Raw genomic sequence first — 19,181 nt, forward strand, 5'->3', positions numbered from 1 at the left:
GTCTGTGTTTGGGTCATGCATTGTCAGCACAGGAGGAAGAGACAGTGCTGTCTTAAGTGTATTAAATGCCATCACCTGTTCCACGTCCCAAACCCAGCAGTCTTTCTTAGAGAAGAGGTCTACAGAAAGCGGTTTGTGTTTTTTTACTAGCTAGGGTCTCAACTTTCCTGGCTGATCCACCTTCCTGAGAAAACTCCTTAACTCAGGGACATTTGCTGGCATGCTCATCATGATGGCCTCTATCTATCTTGGTTTAGTGCAGATGCCTGTAGCTGTGATGATATGACTCAAGAAGACAACCTCGCTCTTGGAAAGTTCATACTGGTCTATATTCAGGCTAATGCCTGCCTTTTTCAGTCTTTGTAGCACAGCATGGAGTCAAGCGCCATGCATTCCCTGGTTCCACCACCACACCAATAGGTCATTGATGTGGCAAACCATGCCCTAGCCACTCTGTGACTTTTGCCACACATGCCTGCACTTCAAGTGTTCGGGTGCTGTAGCAATACCAAATGGAAGACAGTTAAATTGGAACCACCTGAAAGGTGTAATGAATGTAGTGTAGTTGGCTGAATTCTGTGTGGGTGGAATCTGCCAGAACCACATCTTGGCATCCAGGTTGCAGAACATTTTCGCTCCAGCACACACACTCTGATAAGATGGGAAGGTCCACACACAAACGCACTTTTTTACGGTCCTCCATGCTGGTGCACCAATCAGTTGGCTCCTGCCCACAGCTAATGACCTCCAGGCGTTATGCACCATTGATACCAGTGGTAGTGAAATCCTCCAGGGGATTTTCAGACAAAATTGCATAGCCTCTGGTTTAAGCTTGATGGCATACGTTTGTTGTAACTTGCATAGCATGTTGTGCAGTTTGGGGTAGCTCATCTGGAGGGTCTCCATGTCCATGCTGTCAACATGGATAAGTAAGCCTGGGGCTACAATGGCTGGCACCGTTTTTGACCACTTTGACCATCTCCATGGTCTGCTTGGCTCCTTTCCTCAACTGCAGTCTGGCAAACCCAGACTCAACCAGTGAAATCCGTCCTAGACCAAACACAATTTTCTCTGCTTTCTAGAGAAAATGCTACTGTGTATTGGAGAAAATGTATTAAAAACAGTCAGTATAACAACAGTGACATCCACTCCGGTGTTAACTTTGAAAGTTATGCTTTCGTGTATTCTGTTTATTTCAATAGTCTATGCATACTTGTCAAATGTAACAGAGTCAAGAAAGCTTTCCTCCTCTCCCTTAATACCATGTACAGCTTTACCTTCATGGCACATACACTGGTAGTGGCCATTTTTCCACAGGAAGGAGTACTTAGTATCATTGGCAGGGCACTCGTGCTTAGGGTGAGGCTTGCCACCATATTAGTAGCACTGGGAGCTTTTTGAATTTTTGCTCTGACTGTTGTGTGGCTTTGCTCCATTGCTTTTGGATTTGCTGAATTTAGGCTTTTCCTTTACTGTCTGCCTTCAAAGACTCTGTCCACAGAGCCAACATCTATCTGCTTTAAACCACTGGCACCATTCCTCGTGTGTTTTGCTGCTTTTTGATCTCCTGATTGTCTTGCCATGTCAATGTTTTTTTCCAGGTCTAGTTCTTTTTCAATTTGCATGCGTTCAGAGAGCTGTGTGTCTGCCAGCCCTACTACTATCAGCTCTAATTGGGGGGGGCACCTAACTAGAATCAGACGAGCCCAGGTAGATAAAATGTGAATTGCAATGTTTTCCAATCAAGATGCGCAGCTGTCATTTCATAATGCACACAGACCCGCCGGCCTTCAGCCCCAGATATTTTGCCAGGTACAAATATCACAGCACTGCTAACTGTCTCAGTGTGTGCCTCTCACAGAGCTACTTGTAGAGTAAGCAAGTTTAATAAAAGACAACAGAGAGGCAACATCGTGCTAATAACACAAAGATTTATTCCTTTTCTGTGTGGAATAAATCAACAACCTACTGATAACTAACTGCTATATTCGGAACACTCCTAATACAGACAGGCGTTACAAAATGTTTTTTCCAAAGCAAGGAAAATTAAAACTGCAAGCAGTGATGAACGGGCCCTCGCGCCCCCACGAATGTCGGGCTGCGGCTCGGTCGCAGAATGTAGCATCACCAAGGTCTTATGTCTCAGCTGAGTTAATTTCAGGTGTAAATACTTAAGATTATGGGAGTAATTAGTCAACGAATGAAGCAAGTTACTTACTGTTACCAGTAGGTGGCGCTATGACTGTCACTAAATATGAGACTGTACATGTGTTCAGACCAGGACACTGAACAAGCATATTAAATTTGGAAAAGCTCAGACCATGTGTAGTCAAGTTATGAGGGTTTGAAATTTCATGGCGAAGGATCGAAATTCGCCGTGTCACCACGGCAACCAGGAATGACGAACGAAAAAGCTTTTGATAACTTTTCATCTCCAATGTCTCAAGATGACTCTGTGTGAATTTGAAGTGGATGGGATGAAAACTCTAGGACTAGTTCGTTCAAATATGATGCCACAATCGGCATGAAAATCAATACTTTGATTCAAAATATCCGACTTCCTGTTGGAGTGACGTCATGGGCACCTGACGTTTTTTGTGCGTCTTGACATGATGAACATGTGTACCAAGCTTCGTTTCTCTATGTCAATCTGTGGCGAGGGGATGGATGTTTTTCATTTCTCAAGTGGGCGCTACAGAGCCATTTTGCTACGCCCATTTACAAAAACCATAAAATATCAAATTTTTCACCGAGTCTGGCTTGCTTTGGTGAATTTGGAAAAGCTCAGACCATGTGGAGTCAAGTTATGAGGGTTTGAAATTTCATGGCGAGGCATCGAAATTCGCCGCGTCACCACGGCAACCAGGAATGACGGGCGAAAAAGCTTTTGATAACTTGTCATCTCTAATGTCTCAAGATGACTCTGAGCGAATTTGAAGTGGATGGGATGAAAACTCTAGGACTAGTGCGTTCAAATATGAGGCCTGGAAATGACCAAAAAACTCAGCAAAATATAGCATTTTTCCCAAGATGGCCGACTTCCTGTTGGACTTATGGTATGGGTCCAAATGGCGTTTTTGTGCGTCTGGAGATGATACATAAACCTACCGAGTTTCATTCTTCTATGTCAATCGGGAAGGCGGAGGTTCAATTTTGAAATATTCAAGGGGGCGCTATTGAGCCATTTCGTCACGCCCATCCCATTGAAGTATATAGGATGTTAAATGAACGCACTCCAGACATGTGTGTTGACTTTCGTTACCGTGGAGGCATCCTTTGCCCCTGAAAACTGTAATCGTATTTTCATGGCGTTGAAGGGGTTGTCATGGCAACGGTATTTGATGATGGGTCATGAGTTGCAGAATGTAGCATCACCAAGGTCTTATGTCTCAGCTGAGTCAATTTCAGGTGTAAATATTTAAGATTATGGGAGTAATTAGTAAATGAATGAAGCAAGTCACTTCCTGTCGCCACTATGTGGCGCTATGACTTTCACTAAATATGAGACTGTACATGTGTTTAGACCAGGACACTGAATAAGCATATGAAATTTGGAAAAGCTCAGACCATGTGGAGTCAAGTTATGAGGGTTTGAAATTTCATGGCGAAGTATCGAAATTCGCCGCATCACCACGGCAACCAGGAATGACGGGCCAAAAAGCTTTTGATAACTTTTCATCTCCAATGTCTCAAGATGACTCTGTGTGAATTTGAAGTGGATGGGATGAAATCTCTAGGACTAGTTCGCTCAAATATGATGCCAAATTCGGCATTAAAATCAATAATTTGATTCAAAATGGCCGACTTCCTGTTGGAGTGACGTCATGGGCCCCACTGACTTTTTTGTGCGTCTTGACGTGATGAACATGTGTACCAAGTTTCGTTTCTCTATGTCAATCTGTCGCGACGGAATCGATGTTCTTAATTTTGCAGGTGGCGCTAGAGAGCCATTTTAGCACGCCCGTTTATGCAAACCATAAAATATCAAATTTTTCGCCGGGTCTGGCTTGCATGCCAACTTTGGTGACTTTTAAGGCACGTTCAGGGGGGCAAAAAGGCTGTTACTTTGTCAGAAGAAAAATAAAGAGAAGAATCATGGCAAAAACAATAGGGCTTCGCGCTGGTCAGCGCTCGGGCCCTAATTAATCAAATATGTGCAAATGTACAAATAGGCACTGAAGGCAAATGAGAACAACTCTGGAACAAAAGCAGTCAGTGTTATGATTTCTTGAGTGTATATATTGTGTAATATATTTATTATCATTACTAGTTTTTTAATTTACTTGAATTTTGCTTTGTTATTGTAATATATTTTGAAAATGAAATGGACAATTTATTTATTTATGTTGGCAAATATATATTTATTTTGAGTATTAATCCCTTTGCAATAATTAATTAACCTTTGCTTGACTAGTTTATTACTGAAGTCACCCATCATTTGCTGTGCTATCACAAGCCGCACCACCCCCAGCACAAGTAAATTCTCAACCTGTGGGAAATGCTGACTATCTTGTCCCAGCTCATCATGTAACATTTCATAATTCCTGTGCTCAGCTAATGCATACAAACAAAGGCATCAGGACTCTCAATTGCTTTTTTTTGCACATATTAAATTGTGGAATTTTGTAAACAATTTTCTTTTTCACTAAAAAGAATGACTGAAAGTCATCCCTCTGGTGTATAGACGCTGATCTACACCACTGAGTCCCAAGCCTCTCAAAACATCATCAGCCTAGTCTCACATTAAATCAAACTGTTCACCTGATTCTTTGGAGCTTGTTGTTTAATTGCTTCCCTGACAGAATTTCTTGAATCCATTTCCACTTGTGCAGCTTGGAAAAATCAAAGGGCTCCGGTGGCTGAATGCTAAATGTGGCACTGGGTGTGTTAGCCATTCTACTATTTCCACTCTGCTCATCTTCACTGTTACACATTTGACTTGATTCACATTCTTCCTTTTTCCTTCAAGGTAGACCTTTTAGTTTCTCGTTTAGAAACTTCTTTGTTTCACAGAACTTCTGATGCTGTGTTGTATTTGCAATATGATATATATATATATATGCTTAAGACAAACTGACTAAATATGCAACTCTTTTATTAGCTTAGCAGCTCGATTAAGCAGCCTGACACACCCAATCTGGTCCATACTACACAAGGCTTCCTATTGATCAGATATATATGTCAAACAATCATGTTATGCATGACATACAATAATACAATAACAGAGATTCCAAACTGATAATTAACACCTTCCTTTCCATTATAATTGGAAATCAGTCAACCCCATTCCAGGGAAAAGGGGCAGGGAATTCAATCAATGTTGTGCAGATAGAGATTACTGGCACTCTCCACCTTAATTAGATGTCTTTGCTGAAATAATACCATGGGCAACCATGCTGGCATGCAGTTCTCAACATATGGCCACTATCTATACACACATCTCCCTATTGGAGCTGTTGTCTTTGAGATGTCTCCTAGACACCAAGGCATATTCTCACTGTTTTCCCTCTGCTGCCATCTTGTTTCCCTCCCCAGAACATGTCTTATTTCTGAGGTCTTTTCATACTACCGATTTCAGAGGCCTGTTTTCTCTCTTGTAATATGCTCCTCTGATTGGCGTGCAGGGTAGCACATATGAACACTGTCCAAAATATTGGATTCTTAAGGACTCGTTCGGCACAAAGCACCCAGCTCAAAATGAATTGATAGATCAGAGGGAAACACTGCGGATATTATCATCCCATTCCAGATGGTCATTTGGATGGCAACAAATGGTCCACTGAGCAAGTCCCACAGAGATTAAAATATTAAGCATGCATTTACAAATCTCTCCTGGCACAAAAACAAAAATGAAATTAAGGCGATTCGCCATGCGAGAACAATGAGCAGTTGACTAATGGCTCGTTCATTTACTTCATCACAGCCCAGGTAGCTAGTAGGCCTGGAAGGCTGCAGTATTTGCATGCTAATGCAGTTGTTAAAAGCTGGGCGCACACACACTGAGATGGGGGATCAACCTTGCGGTGACATTAAAGCGCTGTGGAGGCGAGGCGGTCCAGCCTGCTGCGGCCGCATGCAGGGATTCTATCTTCCTGACCGGAGATGTACTGTACCCCTGCCTCATGCTCTTGCTGTGTTTCTGTTTGCATGACTCTGTGTGCAAGCAAGCCTTTGTGTATTTGTTTGACACATTTTTGAATGTCTTGTGTCTTGTGTGTGTGTGTGTGTGTGTGTGTGTGTGTGTGTGTGTGTGTGTGTGTGTGTGTGTGTGTGTGTGTGTGTGTGTGCGCGCGTGTGCGTGTGTGCGTGCATGTGTCTGAGATTATGTGTCAGTGTGTTCATTTTTGTGTGTATCTGTGTGTATATGTCTGTAGTTATGTATCAGTGTGTTTATGTATGTGTGTGTGTGTGTGTGTGTGTCTGTGGTTATGTGTCTGTGTGTTCATGTTTGTTTGTGTGTATGTAAACAAGAAACCTACATAGTTATGGATTGTTTTGCACATTTTCACTTACCTCTGTGACTGTGATGGTAAATGTGTCTCCTCTGAGCCCTGACGGTTCTCCTCTCTCTGCCTCTCTCTCTCTTTCATCAGGAGGTGATGCAGATGGAGCGGCAGCTCGGGGGTCGGCTGATTGACGAGCCTCACGTCCTGCTTTTCAAAGACAGCTACCACAACCTGCGCCTGTCCATCCATGACATGCCCCAGGCGCACTGGAGAAGCAAGCTGCTAGCCGGCTACCAGGTGCATTGGGCGGCCCTGGGGGGCTGGAGGGGCAGGGAGTCACTCCAGATCAGAGCAGGAGCAGGGAGATGTAATAGAAGTGCCTTGCTGAATCTGTCAAATTCTTGTATCACTAGTTGTAGGGCTTTGTAATGTGTTTGTTTGTATACTCAATTTAAAGTCCATGTTGTCTGGAGTTATTTTAAATTAGCCATCCAGAGAAATTAAAGAAGTATGGAGTATGCGTCTGCAAAAAGAAGTCACTGTGTAATCAGAAGTTCATCAGGGCCAACTTTTTATTGTTAATGAGGGTTCATAGTGTAGTTGTCTCTGTAGAAAGTTGTTTTTAGTTTAGTTGGTTCAGAGTTTTAATTACATTTATTTTGGTTTTGCTTCAGTTGATCACTTTAAAGATTCACACAAAGGAGTGTTTTTCAGCCTGTCACTGCAGGACCTTTCTTTCCAATAACCTTTAAGTTCCTGGCATTGTGAACAACTTTAAGTCATTTGTCGGAGTCGAAAGAACTTTTTGGGTGTGTATGCACCCCTGTGCAGAGAGTGTGCAGGTCTTTGTTAACTTGTGCCTGTACATGAGTTGTATACGTGTGCATATTGGAGCAGGGTTGTGTGCACTAACCCAGAGCGGCAAGCTGATTGATTATCCTAGCTGCTGCTCTTTCAAAGGGAGCCCAGATGAAATATAGAGGAATATGTAAATATCTGGGACTTCACAACCTGAATCTTGGAACCTCTCCACCTCTATTGCACTCCACACACCTGCGTGGCCCACCGCACTGCAGCCCTGCAACAGAAACACAAGGCCTGTTCAAAGAGGACTAAAAAATGTTCTGGCTGTAACTATATAAGCACTGAGCACCAGGTCCCCACAGAGAGCACACGGACTGAGCCAAAGAAGCAGTGGCAGCAACAATGCACCCAGAACAGAGGCTTATTCCTCTGGACTGTGCCTGTTCATTTGGAAGTGTTATTCCCCTCTCAGCAGTATGGTCAAAAAAGGCCTTTAGTCTCCCCGGGGCCCGTGAAGACTTTTGTGCGTTTCACCCGGCTCCCTCCGCCCACTACCTGTCTGCCTGGATAACAGTGCCCCCAATTGGTTACCGGCATGCACTGCAACCCCACTTCACTTTAAAAACTGAGTTCATGTCAGCTGTTGAACCCAGGGTGAAGTGAAAAGTTGGTGTGCTCTGTTTTGTTTTCTTTTTCCCAGTTACCCCTCTGTTTCTCTTGGGATATTCAAATGATGCATGAATATGGAGCAACAGCAAAAAAGATGTAGAAATTGTCAGCCTTGAATAAATTCTACCCAACTCTCCCTGGTACCTGTCCTGCCACACCGAAGCTAGTGCTGAACAGTGGTAGTACTCAAAGTGATTATGCGTACATATATACCGCTAAGTCACATGGTATACTAAAGTAAAGCTGTGATGATGTCAGCTCACAGCATCATTTATAGCAGTGGTCAGCAATGCACACACAGTAAATGCCTGTAAAGAGAAGCTGAATCAACTGAAAAATAATATATAAATAGAAACTGTTTCCCATCCCAGACTCCTAGTTTGATTTCTTCAGTAATAAACTCAGACAGTGACAGATATTAGCTCCTTTTTAAAACAAACTATTTGTCATTAACGGCACATTTCTTCCTTGAAGTTGAATGTTGTCAATCTGCTGCCTCAGACATATTCACCCAGCCATGACAGGAGATGTCAGTGTAATTAATGATGATCTGGATGTTTTCTAGGCAGGCGGTCTTGTTGCGGTGTTGAACATGCAGTTCTGACTGTGATTCTGCGTTGCCGTTTGTGTGTGCTGCATGTTTTTCTGCAGGAGATCCCATTCTACCACATCTGGAATGGTTCCCAGCGGTACTTGCACTGCACGTTCACTCTGGAGCGGCTCAGCCTCAGCACCTGCGAACTCACCTGCCAGCTGTGTGTGTGGCAGGTGGAGGGGGAGGGACAGAGCTTTAGCCTTGACTTTAACATTGCCAAGGTAATGTCCAGCTTACATATTCTCCTAGACTCTTTTAATAGATCATGCCACAACACAACATCACATTCACATTGTGCTGAGATGAAGTTTGTGATTTCTGCTTGTTGTTCAAAACAGGACACTCGAGCTGTGGACTCTGAGTTTATGTTAATGGACAGTAATGGCACAGCTCTGGCAGGGCCCAGCGCCTTTCAGATCCCATACCTCATCAGGCAGAAGATCTGCAGCAGCCTGGATGCCCCCTGTCCAAACGGAGCTGACTGGAGAATGCTGGCACAAAGACTTAAACTTGAGAGGTAAATACAAACTTCACAACACCATAATGCCTATGTAATCACTAACCATCGGAGCATCCCTGAACAAACCAGCTTACACAAAGTCTCTTAAGAAATAGAGCAAAAACTCATTCATCCAGACCCCACTGAGAATCGAAGTTGCATAGCAACACATGTGGAACACAGGTTATTTTAAAATACAGAACATGCAATCACACTGATTGTGATGTGCTCTGCTTTTGTAGAGGAAAGTGTCAGCTATTGTACACAATCAAGGTCAAGTGTATCACCACAGTAGAGTGTTTCTCCTTAAGTTCAGGTAAACAAGGTCCTGTCGTAGCAAACTAATCCTCATTTGACACGGTCAACGTTATAGGATTAATGTGGATTTGATGGATACAGTTATCGTCTCTGTAAGAAAAACAAGACCCCCCTTCTTCCGTGAGAAACAGGTAAGCAGCTTAAAGTCTGCAGCTAAACTTGTACCCGCTACTTTCTGTTTAACAGCTGTAATTGGAAAGGTAGCAAGCTAGCTGCCCATCTGTAGCAAGAAAGATGGAATAGGTTTGGATCTGTGCCGAGCTCAGGCCAATTCATTCTCAGAGTTACTGTACTTTATCATTGGAGTACCTGTAACAGAAAAGGAGCCAGGCATCGATCCCTCACCCTCCAATTTAATTTCTATCTTGTAATGAAATCAAATAGGTACACTTAATTTGTCCAATCAACTTTATTTACACCAATTAATCACAAATTGAATTGATACACTACAGGTTTAATTAGCAATGTTTTGCTCAACATAATCAATTCTCATTTAGGCCCAAGGAAGGAACAACTGCTATGCTGTTAGATCTGTCCTTAACATGTTTTTTCCTGAAAAGGCAGCAGCTCGGTTGCAGTCTGTCATGCTGTATTTCTGTGCTTCTTTCTCTTTGTGTAAAGTGTTCAGACCGAGCGGAACGGGACCAATCAATAAAACTTAAAATGCCAAGAACCTTTTATTTGATCTTTCTCTCCCAAGACTGTGCAAACGTCTGTGTCTGAGCCATACAAGATAAGCTTGTGTTTCACGCAGCGAGGTGGAGAAGCAGGGATGACACATTGGACACTAAGCTCTGTCTTTTTTTTATCTGAATAATGACACAGAGGTTCATACTCAGACAATTTTTGACCAACACCTCTCTTTGTTGTGTGCTCCCAGCACAGAGGGAGCCTGTGTGCACTATAAAATCTAATTGACTCATAATAACAGAATGACACTGTGTTCTCAGTGCTTGTGTACAGCCAAAACAGCCACATGTTGCCTCAGAATGCTTCACTGGGCAAACAGAAAATACAAGGAAGTAATGGACTCTGTCTGACCTTTCTCAAGGTGAAAAAAGGACATGGCGAAGCTTTGGGCGCCCTGTCTCACCCCTTCTTATTTCATATAACACTCACGCAGCACAATCTCCCTTTGTGCCAAGGGTTTTTATGCTGTTCTCTTTTTTTTAATGTCATGTGTGCTCTACGTAACAGTTAAGGCCCCAGGCATTTGGAGAACAGAAAAAGGCCATTAAATCAAACAAGCATCTTCAGGTACCGCGGGGATCAGGTCCCACTCAACATCAAATATACAGCTGGCTGGGGCCACTGCTTTGTTGTCATTGATTGGGTTTGATCGCAAAGGTTCTGCTCCTAAAATGGAAAAGGTCACTTCCGACTTAACTGTGAAAAGTCCATATAGGATTTACTGTATGGGATTTAGGGCCAATTCCAACATCAAATAAAGAAGAATGAAGCTTATGCTGTTAATCTTCAATACAGCTTCAAATGAAAATTGGCAGAGATTGTGTATTTGATGGCAATTTCAAGATTTAGACTGTATCCTTCATTTATCCGTTCTTTTAGTTAGTTCTCAAATGGCATAGCAGGACGTAGCAATATAACACATAATAAAACCTGACATTGACAGAGTTACAAGAAGCAGTAGCACAATAATACAGCTACTGAAAAGGGTTTTCGTAAGACTGTTGGTGTAGAGAAAATGAGACACTATTGTGGTATGTGCTCATGGCTTGATTAAATTTGTTCTCTCTCTTTTTTCCTCACTGTATTTATGCGTTTTCTCCTTTCTCCTTGTCCCGTGCAGACACATGAGTTTCTTTGCATCCAAAGCGAGCCCGACCTCTGTGATCCTGGACCTGTGGGAGGCACAACATTTCCACAGCGGCAACATCAACCAGCTGGCCACAGTCATGGCTGACATTGGCAAACAGGAAGCCATGATATTCTTGGTCTCTGATGGCGAGTGCTAACCCAGAAAAGGGGGAGAGACTGGTGCAGAGGAAAGTACAGAATCCAACAACACAAAATACACAACAATAACTGCAGCAGGAATGGAAGAGCAAAGCTTCTTCTTCACTTTAGAAGATGGTAAAGGGTTTATGTAGGATTGATTCCTTTTTTCCCCATCGTACAGAGTAAAAATCTTAACAGACCAAATGAGGGAAAAGGTAGAGTTTGGGTGTGTGGGAATTGTATTCATGAAAGCAACTGGTAGAGAAAACACCATTTAACTGGAAGCTTAAACTTAGGTTAAATTAGTCCACACCCCTGATTCTACCTAAAAAAAATATATAAAAAATTTAATTAACTTCATGCCTTCTACACAAATGGGCCATCGTGGCTAATAAGGAGCAATATGCAAAAAGTAATTCTATTACTAATGGCCAATATTAAAATTTAATTTTTGAACTTTGATTCAAAAATGATATATTAGATATTAAATAAAAGGGATATGACAAAAAAGGTGCCAGTCATTTCAGGTTAAAGAGAAGAGGCGACTTATGCAATTGGCCAGTTCGTTAGATGACATTACTACACATTTTCAACAAGGTCATCAGGGTCTGTGAACGTCCCCTCCCAAACCCAGTGACACCATATAGATGTACGTCTCACATGTATCATTATCTGTTTTTTAAACACACATACACGCACTCAGACTTGTAGCACATCCTGGACATGCAGGTTTTAAAAAAAGATTGTATGTCAGAACCACGAAAACCCTGTCTCATCCTGTTTGTGTGTCTTTTGAGTCCAGCCAGTATCACTACTGTGAATGTAACATCTTGACATCTTGATTCAGTGAGACGCTTCACAGCTTTCCTGCTTCTAAATCAATATATGTGGGGTTTGGGTTCTTTGAACTTTTTTGAGGGAGGAGTGAGTAATATCTTCACTTAAGTCATGTTTCAGAAGCCATTTCTATTTAAAGGCTGTGATGTTGATCCATCCAGTCTCTTTCACGACTTATATTACACAATCGTTCATTGTGGCGTTTTTCTGTTTTAAATTCCACCACTAATGAAGGAGCCATAGGGCCGAAAGGCGTTCTAGCTGCATATATGTGAACACTGAATGTCGTCAAAACTCATTTCTTAAATGACATTTCCCCCTGATTACATTCATTCTGTAACAGATATGTTAAACATAAAACATGGCCAAAAGGGTTATTATCCGTATGAATAATGTAGGCAGAATATCTGACAAAAAAATCTTCACTACTTCATTACTCACTTTGAAAGAGTAGCACTGCAGCTTTGCTTTTATGATTCATAATGCAATGTTGGTGGGAATTCTACATTTGCTGTATGGCAAATGGTATTTCCATAATGTCACGCCTCTGTTCACAAAAAGCTGCTTTGAAAGTTTTTTTTGTTCTTTTGAGCCAGGATCCAGCAGTTTCATGCAACAAACATAAACTGCAACTACTCAATCACTTATTTTGCATTCATTCACACATTCTTAGTGAATGGGTCTGTCAGATCAGGCGACATAGATTCAGATTTTACCATATCTTTTAAGTCCACTGGTTCGGTAATATACTTTTAAAAGATGTGAGCAATCCCAAATTAGCCATAGTTCTCTCTCCTCCTCAGGGTTGCATGTGAAGTTGTATGTTAAAGTTGTAAAGAGAGCCCTCTTCATTAAATCCTTCTTACCCAAACAGCTAGCACAGCCCATCCTACCAGCTCCTGTGGCTCCAACCTTTAAGATTAACTGGAGCCTCTTTTATGATTGTCAGATATTTGGAATGTACATTTTTGTTGTGGTGGGAAAGAAGTGTGTATTTAATTTCTCTTACAAATTGTTTGGTTTCTTTATGGCATCTCAGCACCTATTAACTCCTTTTAGCTTCTCTTTCATCCCATTCAAACAGCCTCCTGTTGACCATTAGTTTTTACAAATAACTATGCTATTTGATGTAGAGATGCCATGAAATAAAACATTTTAAACCTTTTTTTACTTCAATTAACCCTTGGCTCAAGCCCCTTTCAGACAAAATGGTGACATCACCTTAAATAAATCTTTTCATGTTGAAATGGATCACCGTCACATGTAATATGTAAATACTTTTTCTATACCAGCTGTGTGCTGCTCACTTTGCATACTGTACATCAGCCAAATTGGTAACCAAAGTTTTATGAATATCATTTGAGGCCGCTTCATCGTCCTCATGTTGTCATTAAGTAATTGTTTTACTTGCAGCTAGTATAGAATAAATCAGCATTACTGTCTCTTTTATTGTGGACTTAAAGTCCTAATCGTTACTTTATCTCATTTCTTTGCTTTTGTCTGTGAGGCAAGTTCATGCTGTTTGTTCAAGCAGTAATATGTGTCATTTATTTTATCACTTTGTAAAGAAATGTAAATTATATTTTAATATGAAGCCAAAAAAAGACACTTAACTGGCGCAGCATTTGTCAAGTCTAAACCGTGACGTGTTTGCCTATATACTGTTCTTTGGCGATCTAGCAGTGAAGACTTTTTGCAGTGTTAAGGGTTTAGAGACTGTTTTACATGAAGTTTCTATACATATTTTGTTCGTCCTTAATCTGCATATGTCTACCTGGTTATTTCTATAACTGTAAGCATTTAAATACAAGGTGGAAATAGTCACTAATGCTTAGTGAATCACTACACTGGGACTGTGCGGAGGCTAATTGGAGAAAGAGGACATCAGTTCTTGGACAGTGACAAGCCAGTGTTGACACAGCATGTTTAGATGAGCCATGGCAGTTGTACAGTCAGACTGTGTGTGAAATTTTATCACCCCTGTCATTGTCTTGGATGTGTTGTCTAAGCACATTTCGGTAATGTAATTCACCAGCCGCCAGGATGTTCAGCATCTATCTTCACGTCTAACAAATCTAACAGATCTGCAATTACTGTGTGTGATGAATACAGTTCCCTTCATAACAGAGTCTGGGCCTGATAGTTGTGTGTCAGTAACTTACATGCTTTGTTCAAGGGTTTATAATTTCACCTGTGTTATGGGGGAAAAAATTGTTACATCTCACAGCTGTACTTTTTGTATCACTCATTACTATTCAGTGTCAAGGACGTGTGTGTGTGTGTGTGTGTGTGTGTGTGTGTGTTAGTGTGTGTGAAAGACTGGGTGTGTGTGTGTACCTCCCCGTCACTCTGACTGAACTGTTTTATTTTTGAACTAAGAACAGTAGACTTCTGTACTTGTGAATGGTTTTCTATTAAGTTCCTTGATTCAATGTTCCTTGCCTTTCTGCAAGTCAAAAATGCTGTATTTATTACATGCCACAGCGCTTATGCAATTGTATAATCCTTATTTATTGTTTTATTTTTTTGGTTTGTTTTTTAACCTTTTGTGTTCTTTATTGTCAATGTAAATTGTTGTCAAAACTTTTGTGGCAATGGAAAAACTTCTGCTAAGGGAGATTTTCTGTACTTTTTGGACAATGATATGGATTTGTGGGTAGAATTTTGGAAATTCGTTTCTAAGTGCTTTCAAGTATTTACTTGGCCTTATGTATATATATCTATCAATGACATTTCAGAAAGGTATGTATAGTAATTCAACCTGAAATTGTTGTAAATAAATTATATATTGTTAAATCAAGGACTGGATCTTTTGCTTGAAATATTAAGTTGTGTGCTTGTTAAATGAGTCGCTATCGGGTCTTTTGTTACAGATGAAAAGCTATTTGTGTGAAACTTGTTTTTTAAAAAGGGCACTTAAAAATTATTGGCCTCAACAAAACGAGCATAAAAAACGTGTTTCCATTGTTCTGTTGTTGGGGAGCAGGTGTTACCAAGAGGAAAGACTGCAAAATGACGGACAACAAAAGATCGTACAGATGGGTTCACTTCCAAAAGACATTTCAGCCCCTGCACATGGTATTATTCAATCATTTTATTTTGAAACTTCCAGCAGCTAAAAAAAACAACACTTACAGGCCCATTCTGAAGCAATATAAATACATATTCAACAATGGCTTGAAAGTACTCAAAGGAATAATAACAATATCAGATTAACATTGGGGACAAATACTGTTCTTCTTATACAAATGTCCAATAATGGAGAATTTCAAAGCTGATGTCCTTATTTTAGGAGTTTGACACATTTAAAAAACAAGAACAGTTTCTCACTCACCTATATCTGTGACTATTAAAATTGGGTCGATTAAGGATAATTACATAACTCAAAATTTCAGTTAGTAATTGCAGTACGTGCTCTGATTTCCTAGAGCCAACATAAGTAAAGCAGTTCTTGATTCTGTTGAGTGGTACAGGGGTCCAGTCAAGCAAAAATGGGACACCCCTTCTCTGCTTGACTGGACCTATTACTTTAATAGGCACTGCAGTAAGAGTCAGTGAGTGGCCCAGGGTCCTGAGTGGGGCCACCACTTCTCCACTTACTGCTGGAGTAGTGGTCGATCATTACTGCTATATGTTAGGTTATTAGAGGTTCAATGACTCCTCCAACTTGGAAGATACTAACTTGATCTTACTTCAGACTGAACAAGGATTAGATTAGTAGAGTCACGAGAGTTCTTCGTTAAAACTACAGTCAGATCTATAACTGCGGTAGCATCTTTAATGTATCTAAAATGCCTTCAAATTCAACAAGTTAGTGACAAGATATGAAATAATTCCTTGACTACTTCCAGTTACACAACACAGCATTTGGTATTACAGGCAGTAACATTGCATTGTCCTAACAGCACAGTTAACAGGATGTGAAGTTAGCATTAAGCCTCCGACACAGAAACAAAATGTGTGCAGGAAGGAATAAAGGCTGCATTTGACTGAGTTTAACTAGGTGTGTGGTTGGCGAAGAGGAGACTGTGTACGAGTGTGCCGCAGGGCGGAGTGAGGAAAGAGGAGGGAGAGAGACGAAGTGTTCCTTCCTCTGAAGATGAAGCTCGCTCTCTCACACCGGAGCAAAGGCATGGCCTTTGCAGAGGGGCTTATCCTTCTTCGAGTAGAACGTCTTCCCCTCCAGGTTGATTTGGCAGAGCTTTAAAGATGAAAGGAGGCAGGCAGACAGAGAGAGACAGACAGATTGGGAAACAGGGTTAGAGTAGATATCAGACCTTAACGTTGCCAATGTGATTTTACACAATTTTCTACTGGCCTTTGCAGGCACATATTATTTACTTGACTGTATTTTTCTTCACAGTATGAAAGAGAGATGGAGAAAGTGATAGACTGCTGGTGACAGGTTGAAAGAGAGAGACAGAGGGGAAAGCTCAGAGTTCAGAGATGGAGGCAGATTTTTCAGGTGGCATTGTGTTGGGACAGCCAGAGAGAGATGGGGCAAAGAGAGCCCCGCAGGAAGCCATATCAATCAAAATGACTTACAGCACAGACGAAGCACGTATCGTGCCAGCTGTAGCCCAAGGCCTCCAGAAACCGATCCCCGGCATCAATCTTAAAGTCACAGCCATGGCATTTGGTGCCAAACATCTTCTCATAGTCTGGAGAGAGAAATGTGATAGGAGGAGAGGTGGTGAGTCCAGAGATCTGAACTTGTGTGAGATAATCATCAGAATTAAATAATAAATCAAATTAATAACAGGTTTTATCATCCAAGAGATCAGGTCAGGCACCCTCCATGGCCTCCCCAATCACCAATGTAAACACCACTTAACATTTATAGGATGTTCTGGAGCACAGAGTGTGAAATAGGTTTCCACCTCTTTCATCTTTTTAAAGAACTGGAGGCTTTTCCTCTTGAAGATGAGTAATATCACACTACACACACACACACTTAGGAACTTGAATGGCAGCAATAAAGATATATTTGAAGCCAAATGTAGGCTCTTCTCCTCACTGGGTATTTGATACATTGGTGTTCGAGTTATTTTGTCCACCCACTGTACATTAGTGCCTTTGTAGGGTGTAAAGGAGGGATTACGATGAGGAGGAAATTGCTCCAGATACTTAACTGGATTTGCCAGTCTCTTTCATCACACGGACTCTGGGGAAAGTGTCAGGTTATAATGCTGGTTCTCAAAAGTAAGTGGGTGAGAGCTGCACAATCCCTGGAAGATGCTGAGGCAGCAGAATGTTTATCAGCGCTAAAGGCATTATTCAGAGTATGAGTACTCAGGTTCTGGCGTCGCCCTCTGATAAAGCAGCAATCCACGTCAGGGCCTCAGTAGTGAGCGAGAAGCACGCCACCCCACTAAATCATTTACAGCACAATAGAAGAGCACACACCATTCATAAAAACCAATACAGAAATGTATGAAGTAAACTGGAGCTAAATAGATTACAGAAGATGAAAACATCACACTTTATGATTGACTGTGGTACGCGGAAAGAGATTCATGTAGGCCCATGCCTAACCCCCACAGCAATAACACAACAATAGAAATGTTTTACAAATGGCTTGATAAAAAATATGAAAATGATTCCTTCAGGGAGAATTTTTTTTAAAGAAATAACTATCTAAACGTGTGCCCTGAATCATCCAGTGGCTGCATTTGACTATTTTTGCTCCACAGCTTGTTTTATGTAGCCTGTTCTGTACTTAGCTATAACATCCATGTGAAGTCGATAAATATCTGACATCTTTTGTCGCATGAGCTCTATCACAAACTTAATGCCCAGTGCAGATTAACAGTAAATGGGGGTTGTACATGGGTTGACATTTGTTCTCTTATCTGGCACTGCAGCTAATCAATCTATACACTGAGCATATTGAGCATGTTTTTTTCTTTTCCCAGTGTCTCATATTTTCTGCTAATGCAGAAATAACCTTTTACTAATGTCTGCCTTAAATTGAGGTTTAGACTCAAATTTCCAGTTGAAACTGGAGTCTCTCTGGGTGACATCTCTTATCCTTGGTGGCTCTTGGTGTCCATGCCAACTATCCAGTTTCTCCTCAATTCTTCTTTCATAAAACACATAAATAATGTTTTCTTTTCTGTTCAGTGGAGGATTTTTCACCATGGAGATGCCTTTGTGTCTTTTATGAAGACTCAAGAATGTATGACAGGAAGCTGTATTATTAAGTATGAAGGAGAGACAGAGTCCTTGACTGAAAACACATTCAAACCAAACATTCAGGGAGGGATTTATTGTACTGATGTGATGCTATTGTCAACTTCAACATTATTCATTATTGTTATAATATTCTTATGTCTTTACATCAACCCTCACATACTGCTCTGCTTTTACATTTAAGAGAAATTTTACGACTGAGAATATACACACATTTCTACAAAAACGTTTCATTTTTGTGCACTCACAACATACATGTAGAGCAGCTACACATACCTTGTAGTTGGAGTGTGTTCTGAGTTATATTTGGTGAGTATTTACTCAAAGATTGCCATTCAAAAATGTTGTTGCATTCTTTACATTCAACAAAATTAAGTGAAATCATTATGGCTGTTTGAGGCAACATAAGGCCATAGTATAATGTGATTGTGGATCATTCTTCTCCATAATAAATAGCACAAACCTAAAGAATGCACTCTCTTACTTTGAGAGGTAGGTGGACTCACAAGATCACACAAGAATCCATCCTATCAGGCTTCAACTTAGTCATTTTTTAAAGTGCCTGCCTTTTTCCAAACAGTTCCAAGGACCACTCCTCAGATGGTTCGGTGTAACAAACCATCTGGCAGGTCAGGTAACACTCTGTCTGCTCTCTGAAAGCTTAACTGAGGGTTAATTGCCCGTTTATTAATGACTGATCAGGTATTTATGACTACAAATAGATTTGTAGTACAGAAATTAGGTATAGAGACTAATTATTAGGGGATATTGGGAAGAGCCAGAATATGAACAATATGTATTGTTAATATTATATTTTTTGCTTTAGAGCAGACATTGTAAATTACAGGCGGAAAATTAACAT

At 41.0% G+C, this 19,181-nt stretch overlaps 2 protein-coding genes across 3 annotated transcripts in view; one reads left to right on the forward strand and one right to left on the reverse strand.

The window, feature by feature from the left end:
- unc5a (unc-5 netrin receptor A) overlaps positions 1–11,307 on the forward strand; it is a 224,078-nt gene extending 212,771 nt beyond the window's left edge. Inside the window, exons 15-18 of the mRNA XM_053323557.1 lie at positions 6,594–6,743; positions 8,571–8,735; positions 8,853–9,031; positions 11,142–11,307. Of these exons, the coding sequence (XP_053179532.1) occupies positions 6,594–6,743; positions 8,571–8,735; positions 8,853–9,031; positions 11,142–11,307 (660 nt within the window). The remainder of the gene's footprint in view (positions 1–6,593; positions 6,744–8,570; positions 8,736–8,852; positions 9,032–11,141) is intronic.
- A 3,919-nt stretch (positions 11,308–15,226) lies between these two features.
- Positions 15,227–19,181, reverse strand: part of pdlim7 (PDZ and LIM domain 7) — a 33,834-nt gene continuing 29,879 nt past the window's right edge. For both annotated transcript variants that reach the window (XM_053324220.1, XM_053324221.1), the window contains exons 10-11: positions 16,673–16,788; positions 15,227–16,328 (exon numbers count right to left, since the gene is read on the reverse strand). In XM_053324220.1, coding sequence (XP_053180195.1) covers positions 16,242–16,328; positions 16,673–16,788 — 203 coding nt within the window. In that variant the 3' untranslated portion in view covers positions 15,227–16,241. The remainder of the gene's footprint in view (positions 16,329–16,672; positions 16,789–19,181) is intronic.

Source organism: Scomber japonicus, chromosome 8, assembly GCF_027409825.1.
Source record: "Scomber japonicus isolate fScoJap1 chromosome 8, fScoJap1.pri, whole genome shotgun sequence".
NCBI classification, from domain to species: domain Eukaryota; kingdom Metazoa; phylum Chordata; class Actinopteri; order Scombriformes; family Scombridae; genus Scomber; species Scomber japonicus.